The following is a 16,222-nucleotide window of genomic DNA, read 5'->3' as shown; positions in this document are numbered from 1 at the left end:
CCAGGGAAGGAGGCGGGACTCAGAGGAATCAAGGGTGACTCGTAGGTGCTGGCTTGAGCACTGGTTGTGGTGCCATTTTTTGAGATGCAGAAGGTGCAGGTCAAAGAGGATAAGTGGGGTTGGAATGGGAACAGGGGAGATGGAGCTGGGATTTTGGTTGTAGACATGTTAGGTGTGAGATGTCTACTAGACATCCACGTGGATCTCAGAAGACAAACTCAGGAGTCATCAACATATAGGTGACATTTAGAGCTAAGGGAATAGGTGAGAATAACCAGGTGGGTTTAGCTAGAGAGAAAAGGGAGAAACTGAGCCCTGGGGAATCCACATGTGGGAAGAGTGACAGCGAGCAGAGGACACTGACCAGGAGCAGCCAGGCAGATGGGAGGAGAGCATGGGGTTCAGCAAGCAAGCAAGGACAGCAGATCTCAGGGGAGGGAGAGAGCTGTGTTGATGTATATTCCCAAGAGGCAGGGAGTGATAGGGTAGAGATTAGAGGTTGGAGGTTGTGACCTTAGCAGGAGTGGTTTTGCAACCAGATGGGCTGAGAAGAACAAGGTGTGGGGAAGCAGTGACAGCAAAGGGAAGGAAATTTTCTGGGGCAGTTGCTGGAGGGATTCTATGGCATACCAGGCATTGAGAACCCAAACAAAAGCTAGAAAGCTTGAATTGGTGTGTGTTTGAATATTGAGGGGATGCTGTCATGGAGAGGGAGAAGCTGATGATGCAGAAGAGAGAGGCAGGAATAGTAGGTGCAAAATCTGTCAATGAATGAGGCAATGGGATCTGGTGCACAGGTGGAGGGGTCTGCAGGGACAGCTGGTCCTTTCTAATGAGGGGAAAGTGGAGTACAGGGGACACATGGTGATGGAAGCTTGCGGATGCTGTCTCCGATTGTGCTCTCTTGGGCATAGTGAAATGAAGTAGGCAGCTGAGATCGAGGTGTGTGGGGTGGATCTGAGCTGAGGTGTGGTAATACACACTGAGAATGGCAGAGCAGACTGCCCAAAAAGTGCCTGAAGATGGGCAGACAGGGCTCCACTTCTCCTTAATCCTCATGGCTGTGTCCATACCACTTCTTTTTTTCAATCCCAGGTCCTTTGAAGCTCCCCGTTCTTTGCTGCAGTCACCTCAGGGCCCCAAGAGGCCCCCATCACTCACTGGAGATTTATGCACCTGGCTCAGTATCTCTTCCTCTCTAACACTTCTTCTGTTCTGGCCATCTGCTGCTTTGACCTGTCAGTTCTGTAACAGTTCTATGATGGTCGCTCTCTGCAGTCTTATTCTCAAAATGACTTTTTTAGCCAAGACTCTCTTCCTTCACTCCTCAAGGCTACCCCAGGCCTTGAGGTACTTGGGACAGGCATGAGAAGGAGAGCTGCTTCATGGTGAGCAGAGGTGAATGAAGTGTCAGGAGGACCGGGTGAGGCTAAGGGACTTTGCTGGTGGCAGTGGATGGGGTCAGGGGCCAGGACAGGAGAGAGAGGTCCTATCAGGTTAGAGTCATGGAGCCTTTTGGGAGTGAGAGTCTGGGAGGTGAGGAATGGCTCGGAGGCTCAGCTATCACTCAAGAGAGCCAAGATTCAAACTCTGTTTGGCCAGGCTCCAAGGCTGCCACCCTCTGACCCTTCCAGCCTCACTCCTTTGTCTCCTTCAAATTCACTTGGTCCTCTCAGTTGTCTTCCACAGTCACTCACAAATCCATTTCCTTTTCTCCATCCCATCATTCTCGCCCACTTGGACCATGGCAGTAGCTTCCAAAGTGACTCCCGTTAATGTGCCTTCCGCATTGTAATTAGAGTCATTGTAATAAAACATGAATTCTGATCTTACATTGACTCCACTTTAAAAAAAATACTTGCTGGCTCCTGTCATTCACAGAATAAAATCCAAACTCCTGTGTTCACAGCAGGTGCGCCCAGCAAGCGTTCAGGACTGCACAGCCTGGTCTCAGGCTGCTTTTCCAGCCATGTGGCCTGCGTTTCTCTCCTTCACATCTGAAGCCATGCAGGGGTTTTCATCCTGCATGTTCCCTCTCCCTTGAAGCCTTCCTTGGCCCCCGAGGCACAGCCCTCCGTCTCCCTTGGTTCCAGGAGCCCACATTGCCCTCCTCACATTGGGCCATAACAGTTGTTTTCTGTCTCTCTCCCTCATGAGCTCTTTAAAAGCAGATGCCGCATCTCATTCATCTTGGAAGATCTAGCTCCAGCTCCTTCCTGGTTCAATTCTTGTGAAGGCAAAGGAACCGCCCTTCACCAGTGCCTCTGCTAGGTGCCGAGAGAGGCATGTGGTTAGGAGACATCATAGCACTTGAGAGAAGAGCCTTTGAAATAAGGTAACCCAGGCCCAGCCCCTGCTCTTCCACTTTCTAGTTATGGAGCTTGGAGTCAAGTTAATTAGCCTCTCTGACCTTCATTTTCCCCACCTGTAAAGTGGTAACATAAAAAACACCTCCCTAACAGAGCTACACAGGAGATTAAAAGAGATCATTATTGCCTGTAAAGGGCTTGGTGCAGTCCTGGGGCCCCTGTTAAGCACATAGTAAGTGGCAGCTGAATCTCTCCGTCGGTATCCCAGCAACACCCGACAATATCCCACTGGCACCCCCATGATATGTCATTATCCCCTTAACCTCCACACAGCTCAAACAATAAATTACCTTCTGCCTTCTAACGATGCCTCTCCTCTCCAGTCCCCTTTCCATCTTCATTAGTCGCACCCTCTTCTCTGTGTTATATGGGTTCTCAATCTCCTTTCTTCTTCATTTCTCTCCTGTAGTCCTCCAACCTCATGGATAGAGGAGATTCAGCTGCCACTTACTATGTGCTCAACAGGTGCCCCAGAACTGGGGGCACTGATGGGATATCAAGGGTGCTGATAGGATATCCTATGAAGGTTAAAAAAGGTGTTGGGAATTCAAGCCTAGACCTCTGGAGAGAGATTCAAGGTAACATTACAGACTTTAGAGAATTCTGTAGATAGAGATTAGAATTAAAATCCTGGGGAAGGCCGGGCACGGTGGCTCAAGCCTGTAATCCCAGCACTTTGGGAGGCCGAGACGGGCGGATCACGAGGTCAGGAGATCGAGACCATCCTGGCTAACATGGTGAAACCCCGTCTGTACTAAAAAAAAGTACAAAAAACTAGCCGGGCGAGGTGGCAGGCGCCTGTAGTCCCAGCTACTCGGGAGGCTGAGGCAGGAGAATGGCGTGAACCCGGGAGGCGGAGCTTGCAGTGAGCTAAGATCCGGCCACTGCACTCCAGCCTGGGCGACAGAGCGAGACTCCGTCTCAAAAAAAAAAAAAAATAACAATAATAATTCCTGGGGAAAATGTGAGTGCCTGGTGAAGGAACGTAGCTAGTGGATGGAAGAGGGAAGCAAGAGGACATCCTCTGGGAAGTATGTCCACCCCAGGAGCAGATGAGGATGAAGATAAGGCCAATGAAGGAGAAGAGAGCAGAGATCTTTAAAATCCCATTTTCTCCCAGTAGTTTCAAAATCAGCCTACAATGTTCATCTGAGGTCAGGGCTTTGAATAGAGAGTCACAGTGTTGAATACTTTGTCTCTCTCAAGGGAGAGTGTCTGCATTCTGTGTGTTCTAGAGCCTTCTAAATCACTAATTCTAGGGCCAAGACTGGAGCATGCTGTGCCCATGTGACTCACCCCATCACCTCTGGGTGACGAGGCAGCGTTTGACTTCATGGAAGCAGCTGGAGGTTTGCATCTGGTCCATTTGCAGGGTCTGGAGTGAGAGGCACTTCAGAGTTGTTATCCAGCTGACGGAATAGGGAAAATTCGCCCCAAGGAGAAGCATACCAGAGCGGGAAGTGGTTTGCTTTACATGGCCACCAGACATTTATCTCAAAAAATGCCACTTGGCTGGGCGCAGTGGCTCACACCTATAATCCCATCTCTTTGGGAGGCTGAGGTGGGTGGATCACCTGAGGTCAGGAGTTTGAGACCAGCCTGGATAACATGGAGAAACCCCGTCTCTACTAAAAATAAAAAAAACAGCTGAGCCTTGTGGTGGGTGCCTGTAATCCCAGCTACTTGGGAGGCTGAGGCACAAGAATGGCTTGAACCTGGGAAGTGGAGGTTGCAGTGAGCTGAGATCGTGCCATTACTCCAACCTGGGGGGAACAGAGTGAGATTCTGTCTCAAAAAAAAAAAAAAAGAAAAAGAAAAAGAAAAAAAAAGCCACTTAAAGAAATAGACTGACCCTCTGGTGAAGAGGACTCAGGCTTATTCACTTCTTTAACAGATATTTATTGAGCACCTATTATGTGCTGGGCACTGGAGATACAGCAGTGAATGAAGTAGACAAAAACCCTGCCCTCGTGGAGCTTATGCTCTAGGGTGGGCAGATCAAGGAAACTAAATAAATAATTAACATGTTCGGTGCTGATTAGTGCTGTGGAGAAAAGTTGGGCAGGGAAGGGCTAGGACATGTTGATAAGATAGTGGTTGCAATTTTAAATTGTTGGGGGGTCAAGAAGAGAATCAGTGAGGAAGTAAGCCCTGAGTGACCACCTGAAGAAAGGGAGGGAGGCAAGGGTCCCTGAGGTTATCTGGGGGCCAGGTTCCAGGCAGAGAGAAGACAGTCTGACACCCAGCACCGAGGTCATTGAGGGAGCAGAGTCGTAGCCGTGAGGTCAGAGGCACAGAAGAGTGGCCATGGTCACTAGGGCCTTATGGGCTGGGCCCCCAGTGGGAAGAGAAGCCACGGGAGGGTTTAGGTGGGAGAACGATGTGGACTGAGCACTAGCCAGCCTCTGGGCCCCGGGAGGACTCTCTCCTGCATCCAGTCACCCCAGTTATGAGCTCTAATATTTGAGGCATAGCTGATGGCCACAAAAACAAACTGGAAACACTTTTGAATGGATTCCTTCTCCTTTCAACATTTGCTGTACATGAGAATAATTTATTTTGTGTTAGATTATTTGGACTCTTTGACTTCATTCCTTCTGACAAATTGTGTGTGTACGTGTATGTGTGTGTACACACGTGTACGTGTGTGTACACATGCACATAAGCACGCACTTTTATTCACGTGTGTTAACTCGGAACCGACTTTAACTGTTTATTTCAGAGAAGTGACTTTTCTTTTTTTTTTTTTTTTTTTTTTTTTTTTTTGAGACGGAGTCTCGCTCTGTCGCCCAGGCTGGAGTGCAGTGGCCAGATCTCAGCTCACTGCAAGCTCCGCCTCCCGGGTTCCTGCCATTCTCCTGCCTCAGCCTCCCGAGTAGCTGGGACCACAGGCGCCGCCACCTCGCCCGGCTAATTTTTTTGTGTTTTTAGTAGAGACGGGGTTTCGTCGTGTTAGCCAGGATGGTCTCGATCTCCTGACCTTGTGATCCGCCCGTCTCGGCCTCCCAAAGTGCTGGGATTACAGGCTTGAGCCACCGCGCCCGGCCGAGAAGTGACTTTTCATAGAAACCTCTGACCTCTCCAGGTCTCAGTTTCCTCATCAGCATATTGGGGATAAGAAAAGCACGCAGGCAAAGGACCTATCACAGCGCCTAACACACAGTAGGCACTCAGGAAATGGGTTTTCCTATCAGTCTTGTACTGAAATTCTTGCAATTTAAACAATTTAAATAACCATTCATTCCTTTTCACCTTTAGACGTGACTTTGTACTTTTAGGTAATTATGCCAATGAACACGACATTGAGTTTGGATGACTTCAGTTGACCTAACTTTACTCTTGTTTTAGACCGTTAAATTAATTTACTGATGCATCTAAGATAAAATCTGTTCAGTTTATGTAAATGAAGGTGAGGGGATTTTACATACTGCACCAAGAAGAAGCACCTCCACTAAAACAATAAAACTGGGTAAAAACTGAACAGTCTTGCTAATAAAAAAAAAATAGTATGTATTTATTTCGGGCATACACTGATGCACTGTACATTTTTCTCCAGCAGGATAGAATAACCTAACTAAAAAGAGGCATACTGATATTTTTCACAGAAGCTATAAGCTTTAAAAAATGTTAATGACAGAATACTCACGTGTAAATACTGAATTGCTAAAAGCAGGAGCAATTAAGTGTTTAATGTCAACAGAAACATGTTATCTAATGAGCTGTTTTCAGAAGTTAATAATGTGATTAATCACCGATTGATAAAAACTGTGGAGAAAAAGCTCTTCTGTACTAATAGTATTCTGAGCCTAAGGGCAGCCAGATGAGAGGTAGATCTTGGCTAATGAGGAACCACTTGATGTCAGGGCTTGGCTGAAATCAGAGAGGAAGACTAGCTGGCTCCTCAGGCAGGTCTCACCATGTGACACTTACTGGTGGGGTGTTCATATTCCAGGGTCTGGGCCTCAGTTTTGCCTAGTGGCCCCCAGGTTCAGCAGGATCAGGAGGACCAACTCATGCTAACCAGGCTTACAAGAGTTTGATGTATAAACAAGATTGCCAATATATTAATTTAAACTACGGGCCAAACCTACCACAGAGAAGAGACTTCTCCTTTTAACTTGTCAACACTTTTTCTGTCTCAGGTAAATCATATGATGAGCTTTGGCAAATGTAAACACCCATGTAACCCAAGTCTCTATCATGATATAGAGCATAACCATCACCCTGTTGCCCTTTCCAGTTAATTCATCCCAGCCCCCCTCACCCCGAGGCACCTACTGTTTTAATAGCATAGCCTTCCTGCTGCCAATCACTTTGGTTGCTCTTCTTTACTCTGGTTCTGAGAACAGCCTGAGGCTTTTGACTAGACCGAGGCATTTCCAAGCTCCCAGCCAGCTATTCTGGGGGAGATCCATCTGCTCATGTTACATTTTACTCGTTGCTCACTCTCAGGGTGACTACACTACAATATTGAGAGTCATTTCTCTGTGGCTTTTGCCTCCTGATTCCAGCACACATTTCTAATCTGCACATTTCTCCTCTTCACTTTTCTTTTGACTTGTGGACATCACCTGTGGGGAAAATTGTTACTGATCCATCTCTTTCTCCTCTTCCTCTCAGTAGTAGTGAACCCTATCATTTACTGAGCAGCTACTAGAGATCACACCAAAAACACTACAAAGTGACAGCCCATTTTACAGATGAGGAAACTGAGACTCAGGGAGCTTAAGTCACTTGCCCAAGGTCACACGGCTGCGGAGGTGGAGGCTTTCTAACCCCAAACCCTTTTAGCCCCCCACATCCTTCTGTCCATGACTTGGGACTGGGGTGGGGGGTTATGTCTGGGTTGCTTTCCTCTTCCCAGTGCTGCTTGTCATGTCCCTCCTACTGGCTCTTTCCCACAGCCGTGGTGAAGAACCCTCCCAATAACCTGTGGATCATCGCCGCAGTGCTGGCGCCCATCGCCGTGGTCACCGTCATCATCATCATCATCACTGCCGTGCTCTGCAGGAAGAACAAGAACGACTTCAAGCCCGACACCATGATAAACCTGCCGCAGAGAGCAAAGGTATATGGAAGTGGTGGGGAGAGGGGCAGGAGCACAGGCCTGCGGGAGCTTGGCCTGCCGTTCCCTCTTGCCTTTTGAGGCCATTGCAAGAGCCTGCAGAAACATCAGGGCAGGTCCTCATTTTGAAGGAGACCCTTCCTTTTAGCCTCAGGACCTGATGGCTCGTGGTTATCTGATGCCCATTCTGCCATCAGTGCTTCCAAGTGCTTTATATATAGCAGCTCTGTAATTCTCCCAGCTGCCCTTGGAGGAAGGACTATTATTTTACAGATGAGGAAACCAAGGCATAGAAAACTACAAGCTAAAGAGACCTGAAAGAGATTTTAGAGATAATGTAATCAGACTCCCTCCTTGCACCCTTGAAAAGTAACTCTTTCAAGGTCATATGGTTAGTAAGTGGCAGAACTGCTGGTAGAATCAGGTCTGCTATGTTCTGAACGTTGTGGTCCACAGATTTATATGCTGAAATTCTGACCCCCAATGTGATGGTATTAGGAGATAGGGCCTTTGGGAGGTGATTAGGTCATGAGGGTGAAACCCCCAGGAATGAGATTAATGCACTTAAAAAAGAAGCACTAGAGAGCTTCCTTGCCTCTTTAACCACGTGAAGACACAAGACGTTGGCAGCCTGCAGCCCAGAAGAGGTCCCTCACCTCTGACCATCCTGGCACCTTGATCTTAGACTTCCCAGCCTCCAGAATTGTGAGAAATAAACTTCTGTCATTTATAGGCCACCCAGTCTGTGGTGTTTTGTTACAACAGCCCGAACTGACTTAGACAAAGTCTCTTGGCTCCTAATGCAAGGCTCTCTGGAGCACATGCTTGGTTGGAGTGACATCTTCAGAGGCCACCATGATGGAGAAGCTGCAGGACTTTGGATGGGCAGCCAGCAAACCCCCGTTCAGTGGCTCCACTGAAGCCTGTCCTGGAGCCCCACCCACCCACTGTGGCCTCCACATCTCTGCACCACCCACCTGCAGTGACTGGGAGAGAAATGTACTAGGACATGCTGCAGGTCACGTTGCTCCCTTCATGATATTCCATGAGAGAAATAACTAACTGTCATACCTGATGCTTAAATAATGCCTTACAATTTGCTGGGCTCCTCGAGGTCTGTCACCTCGTTTGTTCATCACAGCAGCCTTACGAGGGAGCTCGTAGTCAGGGAAGGTTTTATTATCTTCATTTTACTGCCAAAACACCCAAGGGAAAGAGAGACTTCGGGATTTGTCCAAAGTCATGCTAGCAGCAGAGGGGTGACTGAGGCTCACATCCGAGTCTTGGAGCATTTTCTCCATTATACACCTACCTGAACCCTGAGATTTGGCATTTAGAATCCTTTTCCAGCTCTGAAGACCTGAGCTTTGTCCACCTGTGTAGGAATGAAACAGCAAACTACCCCTCATATTCCAGAGCCATTGGAATGCGTGTCAGCCATGGAGATTGTCCTTGCAGGGGTGACGCATGCCTTAGTTCTTTCTTGATGATCACACCTCGCTTCAGCAAAAGAAATCGAAGGATTTTATTGTTTGTTAAACCAATACAACTGTTTTGATGCTGCAGCTTGATTAGATACTCTGTCTGTTGAAGAGCTAAACCCCAAAGCATGTTGTTCTGTTTCAGTTGACACAAAGGCACCTGCTTCCCAGACACAGCAGGATGTCGGTAAGAAGTGTACATTGGGAATTGCCCAAGCAGTGAAAGATGAAACTCTTCCAAGAGTATGTATTTTGGTTGGGCACTGTGGCTCACGCCTGTAATCCCAGCACTTTGGGAGGCCGAGGGCAGATCACCTGAGGTCAGGAGTTCGAGACCAGCCTGACTAACATGGAGAAACCCCATCTCTACTAAAAATACAAAATTAGCCGGGTGTGGTGGCACACGCCTACTTGGGAGGCTGAGGCAGGAGAATTGCTGGAACCTGGGAGGCAGAGGTTGTGGTGAGCTAAGATCACGCCATTGCACTCTAGCTTGGGCAACAAGAGCAAAACTCCATCTCAAAAAAAAAAAAAGAGTGTGTATTTCATCTCCATCTCAGGTTAGTTACAACATGAGCCTTTTACACATAATGGTAATAACCTGAATCTAACTGTACCCGCATCCAGGAATATAAAACATGCCATACTGAGATTGTAAGAGGCATATTTATGTTATAGATTAGACCAAAATTATACTAATCTGCCAAAATGAGTTGGACAACACGTGATTTCCGCATAGCTTCTGGCTTGAAGGCTGTCTGAAGCTAGGACAAATTAGCATTTGTGGTTTTCCGTAGCTCCTTCTGTGTCCTACTCTGTACATAGGGCTTTGTGAGATACCTGGCTGACATTGAACGTCAAGCAAATTTATGTTCCATGAGATGATTGAATTCACTTGTGTGTGGTGGAGCTGGTTGGTTTCCCTCTCCATGAGGCTGGGCTACATACTTTGACTCCCAAAGCCCTTTTATCATGGGAAACCAGCAGGGTGGAACTGCCTCCTGCTTACTGCGGTTCTTCTGCCATTACAACCCAGGGACACTGCAGTGTTGGAGAGAGGAGAGAGCTTCCTGCATCGCTTCTCACCACCTTGTGTGTGTGAACAGAATTCAATTAATGTCAAGGGACAAGGCAGAACAAAAATGTTAGTCTTCACCACCAATCCATAGACTAGGAGGATGGTCCTGGGGACATCGCTGCATCTTTAGAATTCAGGTTACAGTGCCAGAGGGCAGTCCCAGGGATCCTTCCCAAGACTCAGTAATAAACTTAACATGCTAAACAGAGGAGGTGAGTGTGGCTTTCCTGGGAGCTGAGGTCAGGGTATGGATACCCTCACCCTTCTTCAGAGACAAGGTACCACGGACTACCCCATTCCCATTGTTGTCAGGTGGGCTTCTGTAGGTAGAATGGTGAAAAATGATACATGCAAGAGGGCCAGCATCATGACTTTTGTCACCTCCTTTCTTCCTAGTTCACAACTCTTCACTCTGTCATTGGATGTAAAGCTGTTTTTCTAGTTTTTCCCTTCATAGAATTGAAGAGATCATGTTTCCCTGGAAGAGGCCACCTTAGGAGAGGGTATATAGGACCATGTTCAGATGCAGGATGGAGCTTGAAGGGTCTGTAATCTTTTGCATGAACATCTGCCTTGGACAGGCCAGTCACCCCCTAAGAACAGCCAGCGGCTTCTTCTTTCCCACTACTATCTGTAGGATGCTATCTGTAGGGTATCTATAGGATAACTTACCCAGCTCTGTGAGCCTAGGTAAGTTGCTTAACCTCTCTAAACCTCAGTTGCTTCATCTGTAAACTGGGAACTCATGATAATACCTACCTTCTTGAAATAGAGTGAAGATGCAATGACATAAGTTATGTACTGTGTTTAGTACTGTGCCATTAATATCAAATGAGGCTGAAACTGAGCCCCTTGAGGGGGAGGAACCAGTTTATTTAACTTTACATGTTCAGCACCAAGGACAGTCCCTGTTGTTGGAACAATAGGAAAGTTAAACATCAGGAAAGTTACTTAACCTCTGTGCCTCAATTTTTCCATCTGTAAAATGGAGATATTTCCATCTGTAAAATGGAGATATAATAATCGTATATATGGTGTTGTGAGGATTAGGTGAGTTAATATATATACATCGCTTTGAGATAATTCTGGTACATAATAAATACTACCTGTAAGTTGGCTTTTATTGTTACCCATGCTTTTTTTCTGAAAAGGTCTTGGCAGTGTATCCACCATTGAAATTTTTGGAGATTATTTTGATTTGATAATTTTATAAAACTAACTGAAGTAACTATAGCTACTTCATGCTATTTTATTATTGGGGTTAGGAGTCACTAATGTGTCTAATGGGCAATTGATTAATCTCAGGTAATTTTCCAGTTGAAAGCTAAAAGACCAGTATCCTGGGAGGCAGAAGAGTGAGGGAATAGTAGTGTTAAGTCCTGCGCCACTTAGCTGTGTGATCTTGGGCAAGTCACTGAACCTCTCTGAGCTTTTGTTTTCTTATCTGTGAAATGAAGGCTGTGGTGTTTGCCTTGCTTACTTCACAGGTTTGTTGCAGAATGAGATATCAGTGTTTTGCATACTGTAAGTACTAAACATACACAGGGATTGTTGTGATGAATAACACAGGTGTAATTAACCTAATAGCAATGGCCACCTTTTAAGCTCAGAATTTCTTAATATCTTTCTTTGTGTACATCCATCATTGACTCAATCACCTGAAATATCCAGTGGATAACTTTAACCCAGTGTGAAAGGTAAAGGGTGAAATCCAGAGGGAGGAGAGAGAAAGTGGGGGATGGGACCAGAGCCAGCTTTCCCTATCATTGGGTTCTTGGGAAGTCTTAGCTGCTATTGGAGCCTCCCACTTCCTCACAAACAGGCCAGGAGTGTTGCACAGGAGCCAGGCCATGTACTGCAGGAGATGCTAACCAAGCTAGGAAGCTGCAGAAGGAAAGAAACGTCTGTGGGAAGACTCATCAAATAGTGGTTAGATGTTCCAGCTCTGGGTCATATAGTCCTAGGTTCAAATGCTGACTCCATCAGAGCTCTGTGAGCCTGGGTAAGCTCCTTAACTTCTCTAAACATCAGTTGCTTCATCTATAAACTGGGGACTAATGATAATACCTACCTTCTTGAACTATAGTGAAGACGCAATGATATAAGTTGTTTACTGTGTTTAGTACTGTGCCATTAATATCAAATGAGGCTGAAACTGAGCCCCTTGAGGGTGAGGAACCAGTTATTTAACTTTGTATGTTCAGCACCAAGGACAGTCCCTGTCGTTGGAACAAAACTGAATAGGATAATGGGGGCATGAGGGTGTGGTACAAAAGGGGCCAACAGGACATGAGACTGGGCAGGCAAGTTCAGCTGCCATGTGAAGGGCTTTGAATGCCTCACCAAAGCATTTGGGGAGACATTCAAGGCCCTTCATATTTTAAATGAGGGAGTGATGCAACCATATGTGTTTTAAGGGAGATAATTTTGGAAGCTTATCAGGGGTAGGCCTGGAAACGAGCTAAATTGGAAGCAATAAGACTGAGGCAGGAGATAGGGAAACAGTGGACCTGGGGAGTAAAAGTCAGCTTCCAGAAACATTTCAGACATTGAATCTAATTGGTGACCAATTGGTTGTGGAAGGAGCAGGCAATTCAGTATTTGAGGGACATTACCAAGTCATCTGAAGGCTCTCTTCTGTTTCTTGTAGGCCAGGTTCAGAAAGCGAAAAGAACAGAGACTGCCTTCCCTCAGCAAACGCTGTTTCAGAAACGCAGTCCCAGGTCCTGGCCTCAGAATGTCACTGATCACCACATAGGTCAGAGTGTATGTCTCAGAGAAGAGAAGGGGGTGATCGCACTTCCCAGAGTGAGTTTCTCAGGGAACTGGGGGAACTGTCCATGGCAAAGCTATAGGCAGCCTCAAATAAAAAAGCCTTGTTGGAGGTAGCAATAAAACTCCATCCTGTTCTGAGACACAGTGGTGAGATTTGACAGGTTAGGCCACAGTTCTAGACTGGATTGTGAAATCCGCTGGAACCTTCCTGTTGTATTTCTTAGCTAAATTAGCTGCTAAAGGAGGGGCTGCTGATCATATCAAGTTCTGATATACTCTAAATGACAGAGGTTGAATTTCATCTGCAAATTTTCTTGAAAAAACTCACTGCTGTCCGTTTCACCTGGACTATGATTTATCAGGAAAGCAAAAGTAACAACTAATATTCATTGAGCACTTACTATTGGCTAGGCACTTATCTAAGTGCTGAACTTGAATTTCTTATTTAATCCTTATAGCATTCCCTTAAGAGTGGTTACATTTTGCTCTCACAAATGTGTAAATTTTATCCTGTTTATACTATTATCTCCAATTAATGTAATAACAATGGCCATCTTTTAAGCTTGATCAAGAAACTGATGTGCAGAGAGTTTCACTAACTTACCCAAGGTCACTCAGCTAATGAATGGCGGAGTCGGGATTTGAACCCAGGCAATCTGCTTTTGAAACTGCCACTTTTACCCCCCACACTGTCCTGCCTGAAATCGGTATTGTACTGCTTTGGGGTATAAAGCGGAATAGAGGCACTTTCAGGAATTGTTTAAATATGCCTCTTGGTTTTTATTACCACACTACTAGATGTCTGTTGGATTTTGTTCAGAGCTGCCTTTTGCACTTGGGATTTCAGACACTGTGCAATAAAACCTTGCCAGTTTCCCGGGAATGAATTATAGGAGAGCCAGCCTACTTAAGGGAGAAGTCTGGATTAAAGAGTGACTCCATACATTATTAATGATCATATGGCTTCGCATGCGATAGCACACTTCCGTCTGTTCAGATCTGTGGTCCGCTTTAATACTCAAGGGTGGTAGAGGTAAAGCAGATAGGATTATCTTCATTTTTCAGATGAAAAAATTGAGATTCAGAGTTCAAGTGACTTGGCAAAGTCACACATGTGCTATTATACATAAAGCTATGCAAGAATGGAGTGAAGGGGTAACCAAATATTTCTAGGCAGAAGGTGATCCACAGGACAGATTTAATGTATTAATTGAGTTGTTTCTCATTTGCAGCATCCATTGGCTTAAAATTCATGGTCTAAAATCTTTGAAAGAGGTTTGTTCTTAAACACCTGTTTACATGTTGTTTACAGTCTTCGTTTTTCTGAGCAAGTCTTATCTGTAGAGATTCTGTAGCTGGATGGAATTAACATGGATTCTGATTTTGCAGACATGGAAATAATGATGGGGATTTGAGTTAACTCTTGTTTATTAATTAGAAAGCTAAGTTTGGTCCCATCATTGTACTTTGCTGCCTGTCATCTCTTAAATCCATGGTTAGAGTCACACTTCACTAGAAATATGACTGCAAATCTGTTTCCTCTTTGCAGCCTGTGCAAGGCTTTGATTATGCCAAGCAACACCTGGGCCAGCAAGGGGCAGATGAGGAGGTCATCCCTGTGACTCAGGAGACGGTGGTCCTCCCACTGCCCATTAGAGATGCTCCTCAGGAAAGAGACGTCGCTCAGGATGGAAGCACCATCAAGACTGCCAAATCCACTGAAACCAGGAAGAGGTAGGCATGGGGCTGCCTTCTGCCTCTCTGTGTCAGCAAGAGAAATAATTGATGATGAGAAAAGCTGATGCCCTAAAGTTAATTGCACGGTTCTCTTTAAAAATTCCCCTTCATGCTGATTTTGAATATTTGAAAAGATACTAAAGGAGATGATGAGAATCACAATACCTGCTTAGCCTGGGCCACCCTTTGTAAGGTTTTATGTCGCTGATAACCACAACATCAGAGATTTAGTTCTTATATTTACTATAGCAAATTTAGCACTGATGTCACACTTACATTTTAAACTTACATTAAGAGCAGTGCCTTTGATTCAGTATAGCTGTATTTTATCTGGCAGTTTCTCAATAGGGGTTTCTGATTTCAGCCAAAACCATATATTTAGTTTATATTATAAAGCAGAGCACTTTGACAGACATCCCTTTAGGACTACAAAAATGTGTAAGATTGTTTGTGACCCCAGGAGTCTCATGATGGAGGAGGCAGAGAGATAAATAACTGGAATACCGAGCATGAGGTTCGGTGCCTGTACTGGAGACTGCAGGGCTGTAGCAAAGACAGGAGGAAGAACTTAATTCTGAACAGGGAAAACCTCGTGGAGAAGGTTATCCTTTAGCTGAGCCTTGAAAAGTGAGTGGGATCTGAATAGTTGGGAAGATATAAGGGCATCTAGTCTAAAAAGAGTGAGGAGAGAAGAGGCACATGTATGTCCTCTAAACGGTGAGTGTCCCCAGAGTTTAGAGTTCATAGTGGCTGGGTGTAATGAAGAATGAAACCAGAAGATAGATTAAAATTTTGGAAAGTCTTGACTGCCTGGCTAAGGCATTTGACCTTTATTATCTAGGCAATGGGGAGCCACTGAAAGGTCTTTCAGAAGACAGCAATGTTAACCTATATGTTAGAAGGATACTTTGATGGCAGTGTGGATGAGGGATGGGAGAGGTTAGTTTAGAAGCCAAGAGACTCACTGTAAGGATAGCCTTATAGAGATAATGAACCCTATGGCAGGCCCTGTTGGCTGGCTAAACCGACATGCATTGCCAACTCCCTTCTTCCTTGTTGCCTGAGACCACGGTAGAGACTGAAAAAGCTACATCATCCATGTCTCCTTCCTTTGTCCCCTCCCTTTACCTAACGTGTATTGATCATTTGCTGTTTATCAGGCACTGGGGATATTGCTGTGAACAAGACAAAGTTACTGTTCTTGGGCAGCTTACAATCTGGTGAGGAGAGATAGATAATAAACAAATAGAGAAACAGGTAAAATCTATCTATTTCTGGATCAGGTGGTGATGAGTACAAAGAAGAAAACTAAAGCATAGTTAAGGGATAGAGAAATGGAGAAGGAGACATAGTGCTATTTTAGCTAGGAAACTAAGGAAGACTTCTTTGATAAAGTGACATTTGAGAAAGACCTGATTGAAATGAGGTATAAACCACAAGGTTATCTGCAGGAGGAATGTACCAAGCAGATGAAACAGTATGTGCATCGCCCAGAGGAGGGAACATCTTGACATGCTTAAGGAAAAGCGGGATCAAGGGGGCTGGCATGAACTAGGGAGGAAGTGGTGGCAGATGAGGCCGGCAAGTTGCTGGAGGTTGATTATGTCAGGCTTTACAGACCAAAGTCAAGACTTGGGATTTTATTGTGAATAAAGATCAGATGTCATTGGGGGGTTTTGAGAAAAGCAGTGACATGATGTGACTTGCAGTTTTAAAG

The 16,222-nt window shown here is 45.5% G+C and overlaps 1 protein-coding gene across 2 annotated transcripts in view; it reads left to right on the top strand.

Moving 5' to 3' along the window:
* KIAA1549L (KIAA1549 like) overlaps window positions 1–16,222 on the top strand; it is a 287,806-nt gene that overhangs the window by 200,226 nt on the left and 71,358 nt on the right. For both annotated transcript variants that reach the window (XM_015114556.3, XM_077963111.1), the window contains exons 11-12: window positions 7,274–7,437; window positions 14,318–14,502. In XM_015114556.3, the coding sequence (XP_014970042.3) occupies window positions 7,274–7,437; window positions 14,318–14,502 (349 nt within the window). The remainder of the gene's footprint in view (window positions 1–7,273; window positions 7,438–14,317; window positions 14,503–16,222) is intronic.

The sequence above is a fragment of the Macaca mulatta genome, chromosome 14 (assembly GCF_049350105.2).
Source record: "Macaca mulatta isolate MMU2019108-1 chromosome 14, T2T-MMU8v2.0, whole genome shotgun sequence".
Lineage (NCBI taxonomy): Eukaryota > Metazoa > Chordata > Mammalia > Primates > Cercopithecidae > Macaca > Macaca mulatta.
Note: the sequence above shows the minus strand (reverse complement) of the source record. Positions and strands in the feature narration are given on the sequence as shown.